The 26,143-nt window shown below is 52.7% G+C and overlaps 1 protein-coding gene across 1 annotated transcript in view; it reads left to right on the top strand.

Moving 5' to 3' along the window:
* LOC135283899 (centrosome-associated protein CEP250-like) overlaps positions 1-26,143 on the top strand; it is a 181,896-nt gene that overhangs the window by 11,997 nt on the left and 143,756 nt on the right. Inside the window, exons 7-20 of the mRNA XM_064395048.1 lie at positions 140-244; positions 1,063-1,185; positions 2,126-2,238; positions 3,213-3,278; positions 3,971-4,022; positions 12,705-12,785; positions 12,870-12,971; positions 13,220-13,324; positions 14,143-14,265; positions 15,206-15,318; positions 16,293-16,358; positions 16,946-17,087; positions 25,797-25,877; positions 25,962-26,063. Of these exons, the coding sequence (XP_064251118.1) occupies positions 140-244; positions 1,063-1,185; positions 2,126-2,238; positions 3,213-3,278; positions 3,971-4,022; positions 12,705-12,785; positions 12,870-12,971; positions 13,220-13,324; positions 14,143-14,265; positions 15,206-15,318; positions 16,293-16,358; positions 16,946-17,087; positions 25,797-25,877; positions 25,962-26,063 (1,374 nt within the window). The remainder of the gene's footprint in view (positions 1-139; positions 245-1,062; positions 1,186-2,125; positions 2,239-3,212; positions 3,279-3,970; positions 4,023-12,704; positions 12,786-12,869; positions 12,972-13,219; positions 13,325-14,142; positions 14,266-15,205; positions 15,319-16,292; positions 16,359-16,945; positions 17,088-25,796; positions 25,878-25,961; positions 26,064-26,143) is intronic.

Below are 26,143 nucleotides of genomic sequence, written 5' to 3'. Positions count from 1 at the left end.
TGCCTGCAGAGCCCTGCCAGCCTGGCTGAGCTTGGCCCTGCACTGTCCCTAGTGCTTGGCAAACCACAGCAGGGCTCGAGGGCTTGCGGGTCCCCACTGACCCTCCCAGAGGCTCACTGCCACCACTGCTCTCTCCTAGGACATGACTCTCATCCAGGATCTGCGTGAGGAGGTTGACAAGATAAAGACAACACAGCTCCTCATGGAAGGAGACATAAAGAAGCTTAAGGAGTCTCTTGCCTTAGTGAGCTGTTGGGTCATGTAATCTTTGGGCTCTCATGGGGAACTTCAATGTGGCTCCACAATCAGTTTTTGGTGTCAGGGCCTCAGGCCCAGGTGGAGGACCGTGGGGCTGCCCATGCAGCTAAAGGGCCCACACTCTGGGACAACATGATGGCTGGGCCCTGACTCTACTGTCACTGTCCTTTCCAGATGAAGAAGCTGGAGGAAGACCTTAAAAAGCTGAGGGAGGATATAGCCAAGTGGAAAGAAGAGAGCAGTAAGGAGATCTCTCAGCAAATTGAGTAAGAGGACAAGAGTGGGTTTCATACCCTGGGGGGCTGCAAGGGAGCCCAGATGGTCTGGCTGCATCCTGGTTTGTGGGCACAAGGTGCCCAGCAGCCCTGCAGGGGTAACCCTGCCCTTGCCCCCATCCCGCTGGCCAGGGCTTTGCTGGAGGAGACAAAGCGTGAGCTGCAGAAGATGGGAGAGCAGCAGGAGAGGAGGAATGCCATGCTGGAGCAGATGCTGAATGAGACAGCCGACCAGCTGAATGAGCAGGTGAGGTCCTGGGGGAGCACTCCCACCACTCCTGGCACGGTCCTGTTGCAGCTCCATGCCACATCTTCCTGCTCTGTTGTGCTGTGCTGTAATCTTATGGGAGAGCCAAACTGCCCAAATTGGCCTGGACCAGTCAGTGGCATGGACAGTAATTAAAGCCTTGATGCAAATGTCCTCTTGACATGGTGGGCTCATGGCCACTGAGTCGTGTGTGTTTACCCCTGTGGAGCAAACAGACCCCCCCTTGGGTCAGCACCTTATGTTCTTTCATCCTGGGAGCAGGATCAGGAGCTGAGACAGCAAATGGAAGCCAAGTTTTTGGAGATCCAAAAAGACTTTGAGAAACTCAACTTTACATCAAAGAGCCTCCAAAAGGACTCTCAACAAAAGCAGAGGGATATTGAGGTGTGTGGCTGAAACTCACCCCATTTAGGGTCAGAGCATCCACCAGGAAGACTCCAGGTGGGGGACCACAAGGAATCTCCTGCTGACGACCTCCTCTCAGCACTGTGCTTGTTCCAAGTGCATTTCCCCGATGTTTTCTGGGTACGGGGAGAGGGGTGTGCTCCCGGCTCCTGGGGTGTGCCTCAAGAGGCAGCTCCAACCTTGCTGTGTCATGAGTTCCTTTCTGTGCTGAAAGATGCTGTTCCAGTCTCTGGAGAAGCTGCAGAAGGAGAAGGCAGATCAGCAGGACATGCTGGCAGCAATGGACATGGTACAGTCTAGAGGGGCCTCTGTACCAGCCCAGGGGCTCCCGGGCAGGGTGACAAATGCCCCTTGCCCTTGGGGGCTGGGGGGCAGAACTGGTGTGGGGAGGGAGAATTTCCTGAGCTCAGGGGGTCCCTCACCCTCCAGATGGTGGGACCAAGCTCACCAGGCTGACGGGGCAAATGGGGCCACAGCAGCCTGAAAGGGCCATGCTGGCCTGGGGGAAGCACTCCTCCCTCTCCCCTCACACACGCTGGCCCTGCCTGTCCTTCCTCATCCCTTTCCCCACCGCTCTCCTGCTCTTCCCTTCTGCTAGAAGGCGGACAAAGCTGCCTTGGGCAGCAAGGTCAATTGCAGCCAGTTTGAAGAGAACATGGAGGAGCTGGATGAGAGGATGGAGGAGTTGCAGAGCCAGATTTCAGGCCAGGAGCAGCACTGGAATAAGATGCAGCAGCAGTTCAGTGATTCAATGGAGGAGAAGGTGAGGGGTACCTCATCCCCACCTTGAGGAACTGGCACCTTTGGGACTTGGCAGCCTGAGGCAGCATCCCTCTGAGGATCCCCCTCCAGGCTTTTCCCGGGAGAGCTCCATGTCACCTCCTGGGGCAGCTGGCTGAGGCTGTGCACCTGTTCACAGCTGGATCGCCTGGAGCTGAAGACTTTCCGCAAACACCTGGAGAAGTCCTGGAACAGGAACATGGAGGCTCTCGAGAATAGGTTGAGGCGTGAAAACGCCGCTGGGATTAAGAAGTGAGTGTGATGGAGACACTGATGGCTTTGGGGACAGTGATGGTCCCATTCCCTCCAGCTCTCCCACACACTGCCCCTCTGGTCCCCTGCCACGGCACCAATTCTGCTGCTAAATGAACCTCAGAGATGCAGATGAAGCAGCTGCACCTTCTGCTTCCACCAGCAGCAGGTTGCACACAGGCAAGGAAGAACAAGGAGAGGGCACCTGCAGGACAGAGCCCTCCCAAAGCAAAATGGGGCTGTGGGTGCAAAGGCTCCCAGAAGCCAGGCTGGGAGAGGGCAACTGCTCCTCCCAGGCAGGGCTGTGACACGCCGTGTCCCAGAGCTGGATCATGCCCTGCCCTCCTGCCATGCACACAGGGGACTTTGGTGCCCGAGAGGGGCTGCAAGCGCTGCAGGGGCTGCTTGGGATGGTGACATGGGTGCCTGTGGCCTTCCCCTGGCCTCAGCCAGCACCCTGGGGATGGGGAGAAAGAGGCTCAAGAGCCCACAGTTCAGCCTGCAAATGCCGTGACCCTGTGCCGTGAGCTGCCCAGCGCCTGGCTGCTGCCCGCCAGCTGCTGCCTGTGTGCTGCAGGGCTGTGGCCCCAGGAGCTCAGCCAGCCCTCTTCCCTCACCCTCCTCAGGCAGCTGCCAGTGCCTTTCACGTGCCTGTCCTGTGACCGCATGCTCACCGTGCAGGTTCCTGGCCAGTGAGTAGCACCAGGGCATGGGGGCAGCGGGGCTGGCATGGGGGAGATGGGTGCCAGCAGTGACCCTGCTGGGCACAGGGGTGCCAGTGTCTGCTGGGGAGGGGCTGATGTGGGGGCCCCCTCTGCAGCCCTGCCCATCAGCAGGGGCTGTGGGCACTCATCCCAAGGGCTACAGGCAGCGGGATGCCATGGGGTACAATCCCATGGGTTTGTGGATGCCGCCTCTAACAGGAACAGGTTTTTGGTCCCCTGTCACACCCCTGTGACTCCTGCCCTCCCCAGGTATCCCGAGACACTGCCGTATTTGCAGCCAATGCCCCCCAGCAAGGAGCCACAGCACAGCCAAAGGTAAGGGCCCTGAGGACACATCCCTGGCTCCTGGGGTGCAGCGTAGCCCTGCCACAGCAAGGAGGGCTCTGCACCTGGGCTGGGGGAGAGGAGCCTGGCGGGGCTGGGCAGAGCCAGGGAGCAGAAGGCAGCTGTGGAGGGCCAGTGCTTGCCCCAGGCCTGGGGGGTATTGCATTCCTTGCCTTGCCTGCCCTGTCTCACCCACATCTCTTTCCCAAGGCTGCTGAAAGCACATCTGATGAGCTGTGTCTGTTTTCAATTTGAGCTCACGCTTGGTGGGGAGTTGTATGCCTCCTGTGAAAGGAGTTCCCAAAAACCAAGCTCTGCAGCAGGGACCGACCAGCTCCTGCCAGCTGGTGTCCTGTGCACAGGGACCTGCCACGGCCATGGGCAGCACACCTGGCCGTGGGGACAGAGCCAGCAGATCCAGCCGGGTGGATGGGCTGGGGGCTCCTGCAGCAGGTGGACACGAGCTGGCAGGGACATGCCCCTGCAGGCAGCACTGCCCGTCCCCTCCCTGGCACAGCAGGGTGGTGCCCAGAGTGCCACAGGGCTGGGCACTGAGGATCCTCTGCCCCATCCCACAGGAGGCCAGTGGTCCGTGGCGGTGGCTCCCATGTGCCACAGAGCTCTGGCAACCATCAGAGCAGCAGTTTCAAACTGCCACCTGTTCAGGATTCTCCCCGTACGAGTGCATTTCTGCAGGGACTCGTGACCCGCCCCAACAAGGTAGGGATGATGAAGGTGAGGACATGGCACGTGTACTGGGGGCGGGCCGGGCGATGCTGAGGATCCTGGGTGAATTTGTGCCTTCAGTTTCCTCGGGCACAGCTGCTTTGGGAGGGTTGCTAGGGAATGCTGGACTGGACCCTGCCTTTCAGCCAGCTGCTCTCTCCTTCCCAGCCCAGAGTGACCCAGCTGCTGGGCAGGGGTGGACACATGCCGAGGGGCCGCAATGACCAGCTTCCTGTGGTGACCAGGACACTGGATGAGCCAGGTGTGGCCCTGTCAGGGCACGGGGAGCAGGGGGACAAGAGACTGGCTGTCTGCTGGGTCTGCACCTGCTCCCTGCGGGTCTCTGGCCAAGCAGGTGACCCTCCTGCTGCCCCGTTCTGAGCTGGCTGAGCTGACCCAGACGGGGCAGCCCCGGGGCCTGGGGGCTCAGCCTTGCCTCTCCCCCCAGGCCCTGCCACCTCTCGGCATCACCGGCCAGGCACAGCCCCCCGACACGTCTCCAGGGCACCAGGGCTCCTCCAGCCACTCCAGCCCCGGGAGACTTCGACAGCCCTCAAGTAGCTGGACAGGACTGGGAACCCAGTGCTCCACCAGGGACGTCGTCTCAGCAGAGAGTAAACTCTGGGACAATTGTTGTCTGAGAAATAACATTTTCATTGTATTACGTTAATAAAAAACCTTCTGAAAGACACACACAGCCTTTTCCCATTGCCTCTGAAAACACTGGGATAAATCAAAGTGTCCTACACTATTTTTACTATTAGTTATCAGGCATTACTTTATTCCCAGCTCTGGGGTACATAGGAATAGCTCCACTCAGAATGCACACCCACTCTCTAAATTTTTCACTATGTATTTTCAGCAAAACAAGTTAATGCTCATTGCCTGTAAATTACATATTTCTCTTCATTCATTAATCTCCTATCATCCATTTGTTATTGATTTCTCAGTTCTCATGCTGCTGCCAGATGAACAATTGCTTGCTCCTGGCGGGCTCCACACTATGCTCATTTTGCCAAGTCCATGGAACCACACCATCAAAAGCAGGATAAACTTTTACCAAGAGGGGAGTCAATCTACAGCCCATCGATCTAAGCTTTCACTAATTAAATACCCAGCCAGCTATACCAACTTTTCTCCTCATTTGCAAAGAAGCACCATTTCACCACGTGGTCAGGTATGACTGTGGGTTCACCGACCACCCGAGACTGCCAAGGAGACTCCCAGGGCAGAAGAGTGCATGTGCTGAGGGGAGGGAATGTATAGTCATGTCTTGGGGGAAATTATTGCCATATGTATGTTTCTTCTGAGAATAGTTATGAATATGATGACAAATACAGTATTTCAGCAGGGCTTTTCCTGTACACAGCATGTACTCTCTGTGCAGCCATCCCCCATACATCTGGCTTTGCAGTAAAGAATGCCTAATCCCTAATATGAAATTCAAGTCTTTATTTCTTTCTGGTTGTGATAACAATGTTAATTGGTCCACTTTTAATTTAATTAGTCCAGATATTGTTTTCAGTACATTAAGAGTGGAATTCTCCTTGTTCGTTTCTTCTTTACCTCTGGTTTCCACACCTTGTCCTCACACTCTACAAATTCTGTATTCCTGGTGTCCAGTTCTTAGCCCCATTTCTCTATCCCAATCTTTTTTCACTGAATCACGTCAAGTTCATTTAGCAAAACTTAAAAGTTCAGTTATTTTCCCAAATAATGTTCCACTAACAGCAGTTTGAATAAAATCTTGCTACATGCTTCAGTAGAAAACTGCACTGCTTATGATTAAGTGAAGCCATTATTAACAGAGTTAACGAAAACAAATAACTGGAATAGCGAATTAAAAAGTTATATCATTTCCAACAATTCCCCCTTTTGAAACTACTCTTAATTATTTCATTTAGGATTACTTCCATTAAATCATTGGATATTTAGAAAGACTTAAGACACTAAAATGCAATAATTCCTATTAAACTACTTAGTAAAACTTTTTGGCAAAACTTATACTATTTTAGATCCAGGGCCATTCAATTTTGCCAGCATTTTGTCTTGGGTTTGTTATTCTGGGGTTACATTTGAAAGGTCACACATTTTGGTACAGCAACTATTGGGATGCTTTTCTCTGCCAGCCCTTTAGCAGCTTTATCTGCCAGTCGGTTTCCTACACTAACTGATGTATTTCCTAATGGATGAGCTTTACAATGCATGAGAGCCACTTGGGCTGGTACCTGAACACATTCTAGTAATTGTCTGGTAATGTCTCCACCTTTGACAGAGGATCCTTGTGCTGAACGGAGCCCTCCTTTGTTCCAGAGAGCTCCGTGGGCAGGTACTGCTCCAAAGGCACGGTTAGCATTAGCCCATGTGTTCCCATTCTTCCCCTGAGACAATTCCAGGCTGCCATAGGCTGAGCAGCTCAGCCCTGTGTGCAGAGGTGGTAAGAGGTAATGGGACGGCTTGGATTGGGCCCTACTGCACAGCCAAACTTCTGCTTTCCTTTGCTCACAAAGCTGCTCCCACCTGTGGACAATTGTGAGGCCGGATCTTCTACCTGAGGATCTCCTCTGCTGGAGTGAAGCTGCTCAGTCGTTGGAACACAGGCATGTTGTGAGGCTTCTTGACTTTCTGGTACAGATTCCAGGGTGCAAGGCAAAGGAGTTGTTTGCAGTTCCCCATCATCCTGCTCCAACAAGACAACTTGATACTTCAGCATTCGACTTGGGGGTCACCAGTGGCCTCCTTTGTGTTCTAGAACAGAGAGGACCAAGGGGGGAACATGAGCAGTCATTATCTGGCCCATGGTCCATTCGGGGCTTCTTGGATTAAAGCGCAGCTCCTGCTCCAAGTCAAAGGCAGTTAAGGGACATCCCTTAACTTACACTGTCCACTTGTTTGGAAAAATATCTTATGGCCCTTTTCCATGTGCATAACCTCTGAGCTAACACCCGTAGTGCAACACGTCAGTGCTCATGAACAATCTGCTCAAGAGGCTTGCTCAAGTCAGGTAATGCCTGTGCTGGGCTGGCATTAGAGCTCTCTTGGGGTCTCTGAAAGCCTCTGGCATTCTGGGGTCCACTGTAGCACCTCCTTGGTGTAGCACCTCCTTGGGCGATTCTCAGGGTCTCATATAAAGGTCTTACCCATAGGCCAGAATTAAAAATCCTGAGCCCACACCAACCACCCATTCCTAGAAATATTCCTAACTTGCAAACAGACCTTGGCTCTGGAGTTTCACAAATCCCCTCCACCCTTTTGGTTGCAAGGCTTTGCTGTCCCTGGGAAATGAGCCTCAGGTAGGTTTGGCATTAGGGCACTTCTTTGACACTTTGGGCCTTCTTCTTGGATACCCTGTAACTGGCTTGTCTCAGAATGTTCAGGAAACTTAAGAGTCATTTCAATGCATCCAGCATGAGTTCCATTAGCAATTAAAGTATCACCTGCATACTGCAGCAAAGGGGTATCTGCATTCTCCTTTTCCCATTCTGAAGTGACTGCCAGAGCCCTGGCCAGCTCTTAGAACTCCAGCACCCCACCAGCAATAGGGATCTGCCTGGGTATGGGGATTTACCAGAGACAGAATCTTTACAGCCACTTGCTCTAAGATGCCAGATAGAAGCCACATCAGGAACCAGGCAGAGGAGAAAGCTGTCTGTCTAGATGTTCCACAAGGAACAGCTTATTCCAGGAGAAAGGAGCTCACACAAAGAGCCCCAGGCACTCCTGTGCAAGGGGCTTTGTACAGATACAAATCAGGGGGTGGATACAAACAGCAAACCAATAGGGAATCCTCAGGGGAGGAGTGAGGGGATTACATCAAGCATCTGGGGCCAGTTGGGGTAGGAGGGTGGAGAGGATGGCTCACATGTGCAATGGGGCTTCCAGAAGTAGGGGGATTCCAAAGGGATGTTGCGAACAGGGATTGGCCTGAGAGTTAAGGGGCAGAGAAGGTTCAGGAATAAGGGGCTCGGTTGCCTTGACAGGCAGGGAAAGAGCTGGAACAAGGGGTGGAGAATGACATGAGGGGCAGCTTTGAGGGAGAGTAAAACCCAGGAGTAAACCATCTCAGGGAGAACATGAGGGCACGAGGACAGAACGATGCACTTAAAAAGGAATCAATAAGATAAATTCAAAGCGCAACACCGTACCTCCAATTCTTTTGTCAATTGGTTTTTGTCTTGGGGTGTGTCGTGGGTTAAGACGGAAGTGAGTTTTTTGGGAGGTTGTGGTCAAACCAGTCAGTGCTTGGATTTGAATATTGGCACCTGGTTTGGCCACCGAAGGTATGGACTGCCTCTGAGAACACAGGGGGTTAAAAGCAAGAACTGCCAGGAGAACTCTCTCTTAGTTTCAGTCTGTAAAGGAGCTCAGAGCTCCCCTGCCCAGCCTGGGCTGGCTGGGGGAGGGAAGCCATGCGGCCGGGTGAGGTAGGCCGGAGCCTCGGGCAGAGGAGGGGAGTGAAGGCCTTGCAAGATGGAAGGGTGGAGGAGACTGAGAAGCAGCAGGCCCCCCTCCTACCCCACGGGAGACAGAGAGAGAGAGAGCCAGTGCCTGTGCTGCCTTGGAATTCAGTATCATGGACTGGCAGCACGGCCGGCCAGAAGTGGGGGATGCGGCGAGAGAAGGTGCCCGGCAGCTGTGGGAGTTCTGGGCAGGCAGAGGCCCAGATTTTAACCCCTTTGTAAAATAATGGAAACCTTACAAATACTGATCCTCCTGAATGAGAATGAGAAGATAAAGGTGAAGTATGAAGAAATGGGCAAGTGTGAGGAAAGTTGGTGCACGTGAGAGATGTCAGAAGAGGTGAGAAGAATCCTAGGTGGGCAGAGATGATGGATTGGCCTTGAGCTGGACTCTTTCTTGTATGGCCATGGACAGACCCATGTTCTTCCTGTGACTCAGAGACTGTATTTAGGGGGAGGCAATGCCTTGGAGTCAAGAGTGAAGCAGTGGCGGGAACAGAGATGGCTGAGGAGGGTGTGGGATGCCCTCTGTCTCCAGGAGGGGAAGATCTCTGTTCATGAGGCCCCTTGGCCCCAGGGGTTTAAATCTGGGGGGGACTGGTGTCCTGAATTTGAGAGACTGCTGCTTTTGGAACTGAGTGGAGCATCCTTAAACGGGGAGCCCTAAAAGCAGTCCTGGCCCATGTGCAGTGGTGAGAGCACTGGACATGGAGGGAAGAAGTCACGAGGGCTGATGTTCTCTGGGTGGTGCCACGAGTGACACGGAAACACAAGAAGTTTCAATTGTGTTTCTGGGGGAAGCCTATGGTGCAAGGGGGGACTCCTCTCTCTCTGATGGATTTGAGGGTTGATTACTTGAGGGGTGATGATGGACTGATTATGTGAGAGATCGTGATGTGGTGGAAATCTATGGTGTTATTTCATTCTGTGGAGAAAATGGAGTGGAGGAGGAGGAGGAATGGATTTGGAGGGTTTTCATTCTTAGTTTTTTGTTTGTTCCTTTTTAGATGTTGTAATTAATAAAATTAGTTTCCTTTATTCCTGAGTTGGAGCCTGCTTTGCTCTGTTCCTGATCACATCTCACAGAAGCCACCAGAGAAAGTGTATATTCATGGAGGCACTGGCACTGTGGCAGAGTCAAACCATGACAGGGTGACAGCATGATACTGTGTCTCCTATTGTCTGCTTTATGCCCAGACATGGGTCCTGTAACTTTAAGCTAGGTCTGAGAGAGGGGTGCAAAGCCAGTGGAATTCTTTTGGTGTGGTTTTCCAACATCCTCCCCCAGGCTCCCTCAGCTGTGTTGTGCAGCACAGACAGAGGGAGTACATCTCGGCTTTCAGCTGGCTTCTTGTTTCTTTGACAATGGCAGAAGTTTTTCCAGGACTGTGGCTTCTTCTCCTGGAACGGTTTTTGCTTTTCCCTGGTCTGAAGCACCAGAACATCGCCGGCAGCCCTGTGCCTTGGCCCGCAGGGGAGGCCCTGGGATGCACATCCCGGCTCTGGACTCGGGAGGAGCCGAGCCACGCCTACAGAAAGAGCTCTGAATCCACCAGCCTACCCCACAATGAGAAGGCTTGAATATCTAACATTATTCATTCTTTTTCCCATGCCTGCCTGCACACTGTGTGTTAAATAAACAGCTTTTTTCACTTTCTTCCAAAAATTTCCTTGCTGTGGGAGGGAAGGCGTGCCAAAACCTGTTTTCGTTAGAGGAGATGGTTCCTCCTAACTTGTCTCAAATTGAGACATTTCTCAAATAATGTGGGGTGATTTTTGAACCCTGGAGGAAGAACAGTCCACCTCAATTGGTTTTCATGGCCCATCAAGGAACGTTCCAGAAACAAGAGTTGACTTTCAGTTTCAAGGGCAATGCAGAAAGAATCATCCTTAACATCCACAACAGTGGACTCATCAGTTTCCTTAACTGAGGTGAAGAGTGTATAAGGCCTTGCTGCCACTGGGTCTCACACCAGTCTCACACTATTTCCTTGACAGCTCTGACATCTTGTACTGGCCTGTGTTCCTTAGTGTGTGCTTCCTTTACTGGCAGGAGAGGAGTGCTATATTGTGACTCACATTCCCTTAGTGACCCATCTTCCAAAATTTAGCAATTCATTCTTCTAACCCTCTTCTACCTTCTAACTTCAAAGAATAATTGTTCTGCCTGACCAGTCTTCCATCAGGCTCCAACTGAATCCTTACTGGTTCCAGTGTCTTGATTTCCCTGGAATTCCATTGGTGCACACCAACACAGTGACAGTGTTTTCCCCCTCCTCCCACCAGGGATGTGCAGGAGGGAAATACTTGTCCAGCCTTCCCTGCTGAACATTCTGAGCATGCCCTCTCTCAGCCTCTTCCCCCACTTTTGCCATTACCACAATTCCTCCACCAGGAGTTAATAGTGTGTCTGAATGACCTTCCTATAATCCCAGGGCTCTTTGCCTTGAACTCACTGGATTAGGGCATCAGAGGATCTCCCGGAAAAATCTTTGGAGTGCACCGGAGTCCTCTCGATCCCATCAATCCATGGAGCAAAAGAAGGAGGAAAGTTCCACCTGGATCATTAGCAACTGTCACCAAAACCAGGATAAATGAAATCCTCAAACACTATCCTTTTAGTTTTGGCAAGTTGGGCGTTACTTTATTCTCCTCAGGACGAGTGGAGCGGATAGTTCGAGCCACACACATAGAAAAAGCTTTTGACTTAGTTATCTGTTTATGTGCAAACAAAGGAATCAATGGTCATCCATTCTCAATCCCATAATTCTCTTCATTACTTTGCATCCTAACTGCTGTTGGGCTTCACCCATGGAGACTCTCTACCCTGAACTCCTGAGGAGAAAGGAGTCTGTGCCCCAACAACCCTACAGCTCAGCCAGGGGCTCACGGGGCTCCTCCTGCACCCCCAGCATGAGGAACAGCACCCCACTGCTTCCCTGGCAAAGGCTGATCCCAATGGATGCTCCAAACCAGGCCCTGGCTTTGCAGCAGTGAAGCAACTGGCTTAGGTGTAACACACATCTTCAACGGATAAAAAAGAAAGACAATGAGGCTGTACTCTCCTGGGAGACCTTGGAGCATGTTTTGGCAAATAAAAGGACTACAAAAGGGCTGGAGGTGGACTTTGCACAAGGGCCTGACATGGGAGCAGCTTCACACTGAGAGAGGGGAGAGATCGGTGGGATATTGGGAAGAAATTCTTCCCTGTGAGCGTGGTGATGCCTTGCCACAGTCTGCACCATTCCTGGAAATGTCCAAGACCAGGTTAGGTGGCACTTGCAGCAACCTGGTCTAGCGGAAAATGTTCCTTGACCTGTCCCTGACCGGGGCTGAAACGAGATGATCTTTTAGGTCCCTTCCAGCCCCAGCCATTCCAAGGCTCCATTAATCTATGACTTCATGAGTCTGGAACCCACTGGTTACCAGGAGCGGAGTGGTGCGTTGCCTGGCAACGGGTGTTGTGATGAGGAGGGCCACCAGCAACCCGGTTCCAGTCCTGCAAGGGACAAGGAAGGAGGAAGGAGCCTGCTGGCTACTCATCCTTTTCCTTATCGCATTTGCTCATTGCTTCTATCACGCCTTTTGTTTAACCCATTTGTCACCAATTTTGCTCATCCCAGACAGGCCCAACTGGGCAGGAAGGCTTGTGACAAATCAGGGACAGAGTGTGTGCAGTCATGGCAACATCCCTGGACACACTCAGCCTCTCCCAGATGCTGGATCTCGCCATTGGGACACCCCAGAAGGGATCTGTTCACTTTGCAGCCTTGAGAAAACTGCTGCAGGCTGTGCTGGAGCACCTGGACGTGCAGTACCTGACAAGTGAGGAGCCATGGCCAGGCCAGCTGAGTGGCCCCTCACTTGCTGATGTGGCCACTTACATAAAACAGATGAAGAAAGAGATGGAAGACTATAAGAAACACACGTCCAAGGTAGAGGCTCTTCCCCGCCCCTGGGCACTCCCCCAGCAGACAGCCCCTCTCTGCTTCCTCACACAGCCGTGCTTGGCTCTGCCCTCACTGCCCTGGCAGAGCCGCTGGCAGGGGCTCTTTGCTGTCTGGATGGGCTTCAGTGCTCTGGCACTGAGCCCGGCTGGGGCAGGTGGCACTGGGACTCTCCCTGCTCACCTGGCTGTGCCATGGGCTGCCCGTGGCAGGGTAGGGCTCTTTGGGGTGTTGCTTCCCAGGCCATCACCTCTGACATCCCTGATTCTTGAACTGCTTTACAGGTTCTTCGCGAGGAATTTGGTGGGATAAAGGCAGAACTCTCCCGCATATCAGAGGACATGAAGAAGTTCCAGGAGGCACAGGTGTGTGGTTCTCAAGGTCATATTTCCAACATGTCTGAGACAGAGACTGTCTACAGACAAGTCTCTGACAATGCTTTCTCCTAGACCCTGATGGTTTCCCAGCATCAGGAGGAGATTGAAAAGTTAAAGGCTGGCCAGCGTCATGTGTCGGAGGAAATGAAGAAGGTCCTGATGTCGCGGGACCAGGTGAGCTGCTGCTGGGAGCAAGTTTTGGGTCTGAGACTGCAGCCCGTACCCTCTGCCCTGCTGGTTGGAAGCTCAGCACTCTTGGCCCTGCTAGATTCATGGACCGTGCTGCCTGCAGAGCCCTGCCAGCCTGGCTGAGCTTGGCCCTGCACTGTCCCTAGTGCTTGGCAAACCACAGCAGGGCTCGAGGGCTTGCGGGTCCCCACTGACCCTCCCAGAGGCTCACTGCCACCACTGCTCTCTCCTAGGACATGACTCTCATCCAGGATCTGCGTGAGGAGGTTGACAAGATAAAGACAACACAGCTCCTCATGGAAGGAGACATAAAGAAGCTTAAGGAGTCTCTTGCCTTAGTGAGCTGTTGGGTCATGTAATCTTTGGGCTCTCATGGGGAACTTCAATGTGGCTCCACAATCAGTTTTTGGTGTCAGGGCCTCAGGCCCAGGTGGAGGACCGTGGGGCTGCCCATGCAGCTAAAGGGCCCACACTCTGGGACAACATGATGGCTGGGCCCTGACTCTACTGTCACTGTCCTTTCCAGATGAAGAAGCTGGAGGAAGACCTTAAAAAGCTGAGGGAGGATATAGCCAAGTGGAAAGAAGAGAGCAGTAAGGAGATCTCTCAGCAAATTGAGTAAGAGGACAAGAGTGGGTTTCATACCCTGGGGGGCTGCAAGGGAGCCCAGATGGTCTGGCTGCATCCTGGTTTGTGGGCACAAGGTGCCCAGCAGCCCTGCAGGGGTAACCCTGCCCTTGCCCCCATCCCGCTGGCCAGGGCTTTGCGGCAGGAGACAAAGCGTGAGCTGCAGAAGATGGGAGAGCAGCAGGAGAGGAGGAATGCCATGCTGGAGCAGATGCTGAATGAGACAGCCGACCAGCTGAATGAGCAGGTGAGGTCCTGGGGGAGCACTCCCACCACTCCTGGCACGGTCCTGTTGCAGCTCCATGCCACATCTTCCTGCTCTGTTGTGCTTTGCTGTAATCTTATGGGAGAGCCAAACTGCCCAAATTGGCCTGGACCAGTCAGTGGCATGGACAGTAATTAAAGCCTTGATGCAAATGTCCTCTTGACATGGTGGGCTCATGGCCACTGAGTCGTGTGTGTTTACCCCTGTGGAGCAGACAGACCCCCCCTTGGGTCAGCACCTTATGTTCTTTCATCCTGGGAGCAGGATCAGGAGCTGAGACAGCAAACGGAAGCCAAGTTTTTGGAGATCCAAAAAGACTTTGAGAAACTCAACTTTACATCAAAGAGCCTCCAAAAGGACTCTCAACAAAAGCAGAGGGATATTGAGGTGTGTGGCTGAAACTCACCCCATTTAGGGTCAGAGCATCCACCAGGAAGACTCCAGGTGGGGGACCACAAGGAATCTCCTGCTGACGACCTCCTCTCATCACTGTGCTTGTTCCAAGTGCATTTCCCCAATGTTTTCTGGGTACGGGGAGAGGGGTGTGCTCCCGGCTCCTGGGGTGTGCCTCAAGAGGCAGCTCCAACCTTTCTGTGTCATGAGTTCCTTTCTGTGCTGAAAGATGCTGTTCCAGTCTCTGGAGAAGCTGCAGAAGGAGAAGGCAGATCAGCAGGACATGCTGGCAGCAATGGACATGGTACAGTCTAGAGGGGCCTCTGTACCAGCCCAGGGGCTCCCGGGCAGGGTGACAAATGCCCCTTGCCCTTGGGGGCTGGGGGGCAGAACTGGTGTGGGGAGGGAGAATTTCCTGAGCTCAGGGGGTCCCTCACCCTCCAGATGGTGGGACCAAGCTCACCAGGCTGACGGGGCAAATGGGGCCACAGCAGCCTGAAAGGGCCATGCTGGCCTGGGGGAAGCACTCCTCCCTCTCCCCTCACACACGCTGGCCCTGCCTGTCCTTCCTCATCCCTTTCCCCACCGCTCTCCTGCTCTTCCCTTCTGCTAGAAGGCGGACAAAGCTGCCTTGGGCAGCAAGGTCAATTGCAGCCAGTTTGAAGAGAACATGGAGGAGCTGGATGAGAGGATGGAGGAGTTGCAGAGCCAGATTTCAGGCCAGGAGCAGCACTGGAATAAGATGCAGCAGCAGTTCAGTGATTCAATGGAGGAGAAGGTGAGGGGTACCTCATCCCCACCTTGAGGAACTAGCACCTTTGGGACTTGGCAGCCTGAGGCAGCATCCCTCTGAGGATCCCCCTCCAGGCTTTTCCCGGGAGAGCTCCATGTCACCTCCTGGGGCAGCTGGCTGAGGCTGTGCACCTGTTCACAGCTGGATCGCCTGGAGCTGAAGACTTTCCGCAAACACCTGGAGAAGTCCTGGAACAGGAACATGGAGGCTCTCGAGAATAGGTTGAGGCGTGAAAACGCCGCTGGGATTAAGAAGTGAGTGTGATGGAGACACTGATGGCTTTGGGGACAGTGATGGTCCCATTCCCTCCAGCTCTCCCACACACTGCCCCTCTGGTCCCCTGCCACGGCACCAATTCTGCTGCTAAATGAACCTCAGAGATGCAGATGAAGCAGCTGCACCTTCTGCTTCCACCAGCAGCAGGTTGCACACAGGCAAGGAAGAACAAGGAGAGGGCACCTGCAGGACAGAGCCCTCCCAAAGCAAAATGGGGCTGTGGGTGCAAAGGCTCCCAGAAGCCAGGCTGGGAGAGGGCAACTGCTCCTCCCAGGCAGGGCTGTGACACGCCGTGTCCCAGAGCTGGATCATGCCCTGCCCTCCTGCCATGCACACAGGGGACTTTGGTGCCCAAGAGGGGCTGCAAGCGCTGCAGGGGCTGCTTGGGATGGTGACATGGGTGCCTGTGGCCTTCCCCTGGCCTCAGCCAGCACCTTGGGGATGGGGAGAAACAGGCTCAAGAGCCCACGGTTCAGCCTGCAAACGCCGTGACCCTGTGCCGTGAGCTGCCCAGCGCCTGGCTGCTGCCCGCCAGCTGCTGCCTGTGTGCTGCAGGGCTGTGGCCCCAGGAGCTCAGCCAGCCCTCTTCCCTCACCTTCCTCAGGCAGCTGCCAGTGCCTTTCACGTGCCTGTCCTGTGACCGCATGCTCACCGTGCAGGTTCCTGGCCAGTGAGTAGCACCAGGGCATGGGGGCAGCGGGGCTGGCATGGGGGAGATGGGTGCCAGCAGTGACCCTGCTGGGCACAGGGGTGCCAGTGTCTGCTGGGGAGGGGCTGATGTGGGGGCCCCCTCTGCAGCCCTGCCCATCAGCAGGGGCTGTGGGCACTCATCCCAAGGGCTACAGGCAGCGGGATGCCATGGGGTACAATCCCATGGGTTTGTGGGTGCCGCCTCTAACAGGAACAGGTTCTTGGTCCCCTGTCACACCCCTGTGACTCCTGCCCTCCCCAGGTATCCCGAGACACTGCCGTATTTGCAGCCAATGCCCCCCAGCAAGGAGCCACAGCACAGCCAAAGGTAAGGGCCCTGAGGACACATCCCTGGCTCCTGGGGTGCAGCGTAGCCCTGCCACAGCAAGGAGGGCTCTGCACCTGGGCTGGGGGAGAGGAGCCTGGCGGGGCTGGGCAGAGCCAGGGAGCAGAAGGCAGCTGTGGAGGGCCAGTGCTTGCCCCAGGCCTGGGGGGTATTGCATTCCTTGCCTTGCCTGCCCTGTCTCACCCACATCTCTGTCCCAAGGCTGCTGAAAGCACATCTGATGAGCTGTGTCTGTTTTCAATTTGAGCTCACGCTTGGTGGGGAGTTGTATGCCTCCTGTGAAAGGAGTTCCCAAAAACCAAGCTCTGCAGCAGGGACCGACCAGCTCCTGCCAGCTGGTGTCCTGTGCACAGGGACCTGCCACGGCCATGGGCAGCACACCTGGCCGTGGGGACAGAGCCAGCAGATCCAGCCGGGTGGATGGGCTGGGAGCTCCTGCAGCAGGTGGACAGGAGCTGTCAGGGACAGGCCCCTGCAGGCAGCACTGCCAGTCCCCTCCCTGGCACAGCAGGGTGGTGCCCAGAGTGCCACAGGGCTGGGCACTGAGGATCCTCTGCCCCATCCCACAGGAGGCCAGTGGTCCGTGGCGGTGGCTCCCATGTGCCACCGAGCTCTGGCAACCATCAGAGCAGCAGTTTCAAACTGCCACCTGTTCAGGATTCTCCCCGTACGAGTGCATTTCTGCAGGGACTCGTGACCCGCCCCAACAAGGTAGGGATGATGAAGGTGAGGACATGGCACGTGTACTGGGGGCGGGCTGGGCGATGCTGAGGATCCTGGGTGAATTTGTGCCTTCAGTTTCCTCGGGCACAGCTGCTTTGGGAGGGTTGCTAGGGAATGCTGGACTGGACCCTGCCTTTCAGCCAGCTGCTCTCTCCTTCCCAGCCCAGAGTGACCCAGCTGCTGGGCAGGGGTGGACACATGCCGAGGGGCCGCAATGACCAGCTTCCTGTGGTGACCAGGACACTGGATGAGCCAGGTGTGGCCCTGTCAGGGCACGGGGAGCAGGGGGACAAGAGACTGGCTGTCTGCTGGGTCTGCACCTGCTCCCTGCGGGTCTCTGGCCAAGCAGGTGACCCTCCTGCTGCCCCGTTCTGAGCTGGCTGAGCTGACCCAGACGGGGCAGCCCCGGGGCCTGGGGGCTCAGCCTTGCCTCTCCCCCCAGGCCCTGCCACCTCTCGGCATCACCGGCCAGGCACGGCCCCCCGACACGTCTCCAGGGTACCAGGGCTCCTCCAGCCACTCCAGCCCCGGGAGACTTCGACAGCCCTCAAGTAGCTGGACAGGACTGGGAACCCAGTGCTCCACCAGGGACGTCTCATCAGCAGAGAGTAAACTCTGGGACAATTGTTGTCTGAGAAATAACATTTTCATTGTATTACGTTAATAAAAAACCTTCTGAAAGACACACACAGCCTTTCCCCATTGCCTCTGAAAACACTGGGATAAATCAAAGTGTCCTACACTATTTTTACTATTAGTTATCAGGCATTACTTTATTCCCAGCTCTGGGGTACATAGGAATAGCTCCACTCAGAATGCACACCCACTCTCTAAATTTTTCACTATGTATTTTCAGCAAAACAAGTTAATGCTCATTGCCTGTAAATTACATATTTCTCTTCATTCATTAATCTCCTATCATCCATTTGTTATTGATTTCTCAGTTCTCATGCTGCTGCCAGATGAACAATTGCTTGCTCCTGGCGGGCTCCACACTATGCTCATTTTGCCAAGTCCATGGAACCACACCATCAAAAGCAGGATAAACTTTTACCAAGAGGGGAGTCAATCTACAGCCCATCGATCTAAGCTTTCACTAATTAAATACCCAGCCAGCTATACCAACTTTTCTCCTCATTTGCAAAGAAGCACCATTTCACCACGTGGTCAGGTATGACTGTGGGTTCACCGACCACCCGAGACTGCCAAGGAGACTCCCAGGGCAGAAGAGTGCATGTGCTGAGGGGAGGGAATGTATAGTCATGTCTTGGGGGAAATTATTGCCATATGTATGTTTCTTCTGAGAATAGTTATGAATATGATGACAAATACAGTATTTCAACAGGGGCTTTTCCTGTACACAGCATGTACTCTCTGTGCAGCCATCCCCCATACATCTGGCTTTGCAGTAAAGAATGCCTAATCCCTAATATGAAATTCAAGTCTTTATTTCTTTCTGGTTGTGATAACAATGTTAATTGGTCCACTTTTAATTTAATTAGTCCAGATATTGTTTTCAGTACATTAAGAGTGGAATTCTCCTTGTTCGTTTCTTCTTTACCTCTGGTTTCCACACCTTGTCCTCACACTCTACAAATTCTGTATTCCTGGTGTCCAGTTCTTAGCCCCATTTCTCTATCCCAATCTTTTTTCACTGAATCACGTCAAGTTCATTTAGCAAAACTTAAAAGTTCAGTTATTTTCCCAAATAATGTTCCACTAACAGCAGTTTGAATAAAATCTTGCTACATGCTTCAGTGGAAAACTGCACTGCTTATGATTAAGTGAAGCCATTATTAACAGAGTTAACGAAAACAAATAACTGGAATAGCGAATTAAAAAGTTATATCATTTCCAACAATTCCCCCTTTTGAAACTACTCTTAATTATTTCATTTAGGATTACTTCCATTAAATCATTGGATATTTAGAAAGCCTTAAGACACTAAAATGCAATAATTCCTATTAAACTACTTAGTAAAACTTTTTGGCAAAACTTATACTATTTTAGATCCAGGGCCATTCAATTTTGCCAGCATTTTGTCTTGGGCTTGTTATTCTGGGGTTACATTTGAAAGGTCACACATTTTGGTACAGCAACTATTGGGATGCTTTTCTCTGCCAGCCCTTTAGCAGCTTTATCTGCCAGTCGGTTTCCTACACTAACTGATGTATTTCCTAATGGATGAGCTTTACAATGCATGAGAGCCACTTGGGCTGGTACCTGAACACTTTCTAGTAATTGTCTGGTAATGTCTCCACCTTTGACAGAGGATCCTTGTGCTGAAAGGAGCCCTCCTTTGTTCCAGAGAGCTCCGTGGGCAGGTACTGCTCCAAAGGCACGGTTAGCATTAGCCCATGTGTTCCCATTCTTCCCCTGAGACAATTCCAGGCTGCCATAGACTGAGCAGCTCAGCCCTGTGTGCAGAGGTGGTAAGAGGTAATGGGACGGCTTGGATTGGGCCCTACTGCACAGCCAAACTTCTGCTTTCCTTTGCTCACAAAGCTGCTCCCACCTGTGGACAATTCCCAGGCCGGATCTTCTACCAGAGGATCTCCTCTGCTGGAGTGAAGCTGCTCAGTCGTTGGAACACAGGCATGTTGTGAGGCTTCTTGACTTTCTGGTACAGATTCCAGGAACGTGGCTGGGTGCAAGGCAAAGGAGTTGTTTGCAGTTCCCCATCATCCTGCTCCAACAAGACAACTTGATACTTCAGCATTCGACTTGGGGGTCACCAGTGGCCTCCTTTGTGTTCTAGAACAGAGAGGACCAAGGGGGGAACATGAGCAGTCATTATCTGGCCCATGGTCCATTCGGGGCTTCTTGGATTAAAGCGCAGCTCCTGCTCCAAGTCAAAGGCAGTTAAGGGACATCCCTTAACTTACACTGTCCACTTGTTTGGAAAAATATCTTATGGCCCTTTTCCATGTGCATAACCTCTGAGCTAACACCCGTAGTGCAACACGTCAGTGCTCATGAACAATCTGCTCAAGAGGCTTGCTCAAGTCAGGTAATGCCTGTGCTGGGCTGGCATTAGAGCTCTCTTGGGGTCTCTGAAAGCCTCTGGCATTCTGGGGTCCACTGTAGCACCTCCTTGGTGTAGCACCTCCTTGGGCGATTCTCAGGGTCTCATATAAAGGTCTTACCCATAGGCCAGAATTAAAAATCCTGAGCCCACACCAACCACCCATTCCTAGAAATATTCCTAACTTGCAAACAGACCTTGGCTCTGGAGTTTCACAAATCCCCTCCACCCTTTTGGTTGCAAGGCTTTGCTGTCCCTGGGAAATGAGCCTCAGGTAGGTTTGGCATTAGGGCACTTCTTTGACACTTTGGGCCTTCTTCTTGGATACCCTGTAACTGGCTTGTCTCAGAATGTTCAGGAAACTTAAGAGTCATTTCAATGCATCCAGCATGAGTTCCATTAGCAATTAAAGTATCACCTGCATACTGCAGCAAAGGGGTATCTGCATTCTCCTTTTCCCATTCTGAAGTGACTGCCAGAGCCCTGGCCAGCTCTTAGAACTCCAGCACCCCACCAGCAATAGGGATCTGCCTGGGTATGGGGATTTACCAGAGACAGAACCTTTACAGCCACTTGCTCTAAGATGCCAGATAGAAGCCACATCAGGAACCAGGCAGAGGAGAAAGCTGTCTGTCTAGATGTTCCACAAGGAACAGCTTATTCCAGGAGAAAGGAGCTCACACAAAGAGCCCCAGGCACTCCTGTGCAAGGGGCTTTGTACAGATACAAATCAGGGGGTGGATACAAACAGCAAACCAATAGGGAATCCTCAGGGGAGGAGTGAGGGGATTACATCAAGCATCTGGGGCCAGTTGGGGTAGGAGGGTGCAGAGGATGGCTCACATGCGCCAATGGGGCTTCCAGGAGTAGGGGGATTCCAAAGGGATGTTGCGAACAGGGATTGGCCTGAGAGTTAACGGGCAGAGAAGGTTCAGGAATAAGGGGCTCAGTTGCCTTGACAGGCAGGGAAAGAGCTGGAACAAGGGGTGGAGAATGACATGAGGGGCAGCTTTGAGGGAGGGTAAAACCCAGGAGTAAACCATCTCAGGGAGAACATGAGGGCACGAGGACAGAACGATGCACTTAAAAAGGAATCAATAAGATAAATTCAAAGCGCAACACCGTACCTCCAATTCTTTTGTCAATTGGTTTTTGTCTTGGGGTGTGTCGTGGGTTAAGACGGAAGTGAGTTTTTTGGGAGGTTGTGGTCAAACCAGTCAGTGCTTGGATTTGAATATTGGCACCTGGTTTGGCCACCGAAGGTATGGACTGCCTCTGAGAACACAGGGGGTTAAAAGCAAGAACTGCCAGGAGAACTCTCTCTTAGTTTCAGTCTGTAAAGGAGCTCAGAGCTCCCCTGCCCAGCCTGGGCTGGCTGGGGGAGGGAAGCCATGCGGCCGGGTGAGGTAGGCCGGAGCCTCGGGCAGAGGAGGGGAGTGAAGGCCTTGCAAGATGGAAGGGTGGAGGAGACTGAGAAGCATCAGGCCCCCCTCCTACCCCACGGGAGACAGAGAGAGAGAGAGCCAGTGCCTGTGCTGCCTTGGAATTCAGTATCATGGACTGGCAGCACGGCCGGCCAGAAGTGGGGGATGCGGCGAGAGAAGGTGCCCGGCAGCTGTGGGAGTTCTGGGCAGGCAGAGGCCCAGATTTTAACCCCTTTGTAAAATAATGGAAACCTTACAAATACTGATCCTCCTGAATGAGAATGAGAAGATAAAGGTGAAGTATGAAGAAATGGGCAAGTGTGAGGAAAGTTGGTGCACGTGAGAGATGTCAGAAGAGGTGAGAAGAATCCTAGGTGGGCAGAGATGATGGATTGGCCTTGAGCTGGACTCTTTCTTGTATGGCCATGGACAGACCCATGTTCTTCCTGTGACTCAGAGACTGTATTTAGGGGGAGGCAATGCCTTGGAGTCAAGAGTGAAGCAGTGGCGGGAACAGAGATGGCTGAGGAGGGTGTGGGATGCCCTCTGTCTCCAGGAGGGGAAGATCTCTGTTCATGAGGCCCCTTGGCCCCAGGGGTTTAAATCTGGGGGGGACTGGTGTCCTGAATTTGAGAGACTGCTGCTTTTGGAACTGAGTGGAGCATCCTTAAACGGGGAGCCCTAAAAGCAGTCCTGGCCCATGTGCAGTGGTGAGAGCCCTGGACATGGAGGGAAGAAGTCACGAGGGCCGATGTTCTCTGGGTGGTGCCACGAGTGACACGGAAACACAAGAGGTTTCAATTGTGTTTCTGGGGGAAGCCTATGGTGCAAGGGGGGACTCCTCTCTCTCTGATGGATTTGAGGGTTGATTACTTGAGGGGTGATGATGGACTGATTATGTGAGAGATCGTGATGTGGTGGAAATCTATGGTGTTATTTCATTCTGTGGAGAAAATGGAGAGGAGGAGGAGGAGGAATGGATTTGGAGGGTTTTCATTCTTAGTTTTTTGTTTGTTCCTTTTTAGATGTTGTAATTAATAAAATTAGTTTCCTTTATTCCTGAGTTGGAGCCTGCTTTGCTCTGTTCCTGATCACATCTCACAGAAGCCACCAGAGAAAGTGTATATTCATGGAGGCACGGGCACTGTGGCAGAGTCAAACCATGACAGGGTGACAGCATGATACTGTGTCTCCTATTGTCTGCTTTATGCCCAGACATGGGTCCTGTAACTTTAAGCTAGGTCTGAGAGAGGGGTGCAAAGCCAGTGGAATTCTTTTGGTGTGGTTTTCCAACATCCTCCCCCAGGCTCCCTCAGCTGTGTTGTGCAGCACAGACAGAGGGAGTACATCTCGGCTTTCAGCTGGCTTCTTGTTTCTTTGACAATGGCAGAAGTTTTTCCAGGACTGTGGCTTCTTCTCCTGGAACAGTTTTTGCTTTTCCCTGGTCTGAAGCACCAGAACATCGCCGGCAGCCCTGTGCCTTGGCCCGCAGGGGAGGCCTTGGGATGCACATCCCGGCTCTGGACTCGGGAGGAGCCGAGCCACGCCTACAGAAAGAGCTCTGAATCCACCAGCCTACCCCACAATGAGAAGGCTTGAATATCTAACATTATTCATTCTTTTTCCCATGCCTGCCTGCACACTGTGTGTTAAATAAACAGCTTTTTTCACTTTCTTCCAAAAATTTCCTTGCTGTGGGAGGGAAGGCGTGCCAAAACCTGTTTTCATTAGAGGAGATGTTTCCTCCTAACTTGTCTCAAATTGAGACATTTCTCAAATAATGTGGGGTGATTTTTGAACCCTGGAGGAAGAACAGTGCACCTCAATTGGTTTTCATGGCCCATCAAGGAACGTTCCAGAAACAAGAGTTGACTTTCAGTTTCAAGGGCAATGCAGAAAGAATCATCCTTAACATCCACAACAGTGGACTCATCAGTTTCCTTAACTGAGGTGAAGAGTGCATAAGGCCTTGCTGCCACTGGGTCTCACACCAGTCTCACACTATTTCCTTGACAGCTCTGACATCTTGTACTGGCCTGTGTTCCTTAGTGTGTGCTTCCTTTACTGGCAGGAGAGGAGTGCTATATTGTGACTCACATTCCCTTAGTGACCCATCTTCCAAAATTTAGCAATTCATTCTTCTAACCCTCTTCTACCTTCTAACTTCAAAGAATAATTGTTCTGCCTGACCAGTCTTCCATCAGGCTCCAACTGAATCCTTACTGGTTCCAGTGTCTTGATTTCCCTGGAATTCCATTGGTGCACACCAACACAGTGACAGTGTTTTCCCCCTCCTCCCACCAGGGATGTGCAGGAGGGAAATACTTGTCCAGCCTTCCCTGCTGAACATTCTGAGCATGCCCTCTCTCAGCCTCTTCCCCCACTTTTGCCATTACCACAATTCCTCCACCAGGAGTTAATAGTGTGTCTGAATGACCTTCCTATAATCCCAGGGCTCTTTGCCTTGAACTCACTGGATTAGGGCATCAGAGGATCTCCCGGAAAAATCTTTGGAGTGCACCGGAGTCCTCTCGATCCCATCAATCCATGGAGCAAAAGAAGGAGGAAAGTTCCACCTGGATCATTAGCAACTGTCACCAAAACCAGGATAGATGAAATCCTCAAAGACTATCCTTTTAGTTTTGGCAAGTTGGGCGTTACTTTATTCTCCTCAGGACGAGTGGAGCGGATAGTTCGAGCCACACACATAGAAAAAGCTTTTGACTTAGTTATCTGTTTTTTGCAAACAAAGGAATCAATGGTCATCCATTCTCAATCCCATAATTCTCTTCATTACTTTGCATCCTAACTGCTGTTGGGCTTCACCCATGGAGACTCTCTACCCTGAACTCCTGAGGAGAAAGGAGTCTGTGCCCCAACAACCCTACAGCTCAGCCAGGGGCTCACGGGGCTCCTCCTGCACCCCCAGCATGAGGAACAGCACCCCACTGCTTCCCTGGCAAAGGCTGATCCCAATGGATGCTCCAAACCAGGCCCTGGCTTTGCAGCAGTGAAGCAACTGGCTTAGGTGTAACACACATCTTCAACGGATAAAAAAGAAAGACAATGAGGCTGTACTCTCCTGGGAGACCTTGGAGCATGTTTTGGCAAATAAAAGGACTACAAAAGGGCTGGAGGTGGACTTTGCACAAGGGCCTGACATGGGAACAGCTTCACACTGAGAGAGGGGAGAGATCGGTGGGATATTGGGAAGAAATTCTTCCCTGTGAGCGTGGTGATGCCTTGCCACAGTCTGCACCATTCCTGGAAATGTCCAAGACCAGGTTAGGTGGCACTTGCAGCAACCTGGTCTAGCGGAAAATGTTCCTTGACCTGTCCCTGACCGGGGCTGAAACGAGATGATCTTTTAGGTCCCTTCCAGCCCCAGCCATTCCAAGGCTCCATTAATCTATGACTTCATGAGTCTGGAACCCACTGGTTACCAGGAGCGGAGTGGTGCGTTGCCTGGCAACGGGTGTTGTGATGAGGAGGGCCACCAGCAACCCGGTTCCAGTCCTGCAAGGGACAAGGAAGGAGGAAGGAGCCTGCTGGCTACTCATCCTTTTCCTTATCGCATTTGCTCATTGCTTCTATCACGCCTTTTGTTTAACCCATTTGTCACCAATTTTGCTCATCCCAGACAGGCCCAACTGGGCAGGAAGGCTTGTGACAAATCAGGGACAGAGTGTGTGCAGTCATGGCAACATCCCTGGACACACTCAGCCTCTCCCAGATGCTGGATCTCGCCATTGGGACACCCCAGAAGGGATCTGTTCACTTTGCAGCCTTGAGAAAACTGCTGCAGGCTGTGCTGGAGCACCTGGACGTGCAGTACCTGACAAGTGAGGAGCCATGGCCAGGCCAGCTGAGTGGCCCCTCACTTGCTGATGTGGCCACTTACATAAAACAGATGAAGAAAGAGATGGAAGACTATAAGAAACACACGTCCAAGGTAGAGGCTCTTCCCCGCCCCTGGGCACTCCCCCAGCAGACAGCCCCTCTCTGCTTCCTCACACAGCCGTGCTTGGCTCTGCCCTCACTGCCCTGGCAGAGCCGCTGGCAGGGGCTCTTTGCTGTCTGGATGGGCTTCAGTGCTCTGGCACTGAGCCCGGCTGGGGCAGGTGGCACTGGGACTCTCCCTGCTCACCTGGCTGTGCCATGGGCTGCCCGTGGCAGGGTAGGGCTCTTTGGGGTGTTGCTTCCCAGGCCATCACCTCTGACATCCCTGATTCTTGAACTGCTTTACAGGTTCTTCGCGAGGAATTTGGTGGGATAAAGGCAGAACTCTCCCGCATATCAGAGGACATGAAGAAGTTCCAGGAGGCACAGGTGTGTGGTTCTCAAGGTCATATTTCCAACATGTCTGAGACAGAGACTGTCTACAGACAAGTCTCTGACAATGCTTTCTCCTAGACCCTGATGGTTTCCCAGCATCAGGAGGAGATTGAAAAGTTAAAGGCTGGCCAGCGTCATGTGTCGGAGGAAATGAAGAAGGTCCTGATGTCGCGGGACCAGGTGAGCTGCTGCTGGGAGCAAGTTTTGGGTCTGAGACTGCAGCCCGTACCCTCTGCCCTGCTGGTTGGAAGCTCAGCACT

This window comes from Passer domesticus, chromosome 19 (assembly GCF_036417665.1).
Source record: "Passer domesticus isolate bPasDom1 chromosome 19, bPasDom1.hap1, whole genome shotgun sequence".
Taxonomy (NCBI): Eukaryota; Metazoa; Chordata; class Aves; order Passeriformes; family Passeridae; genus Passer; species Passer domesticus.
Note: the sequence above shows the minus strand (reverse complement) of the source record. Positions and strands in the feature narration are given on the sequence as shown.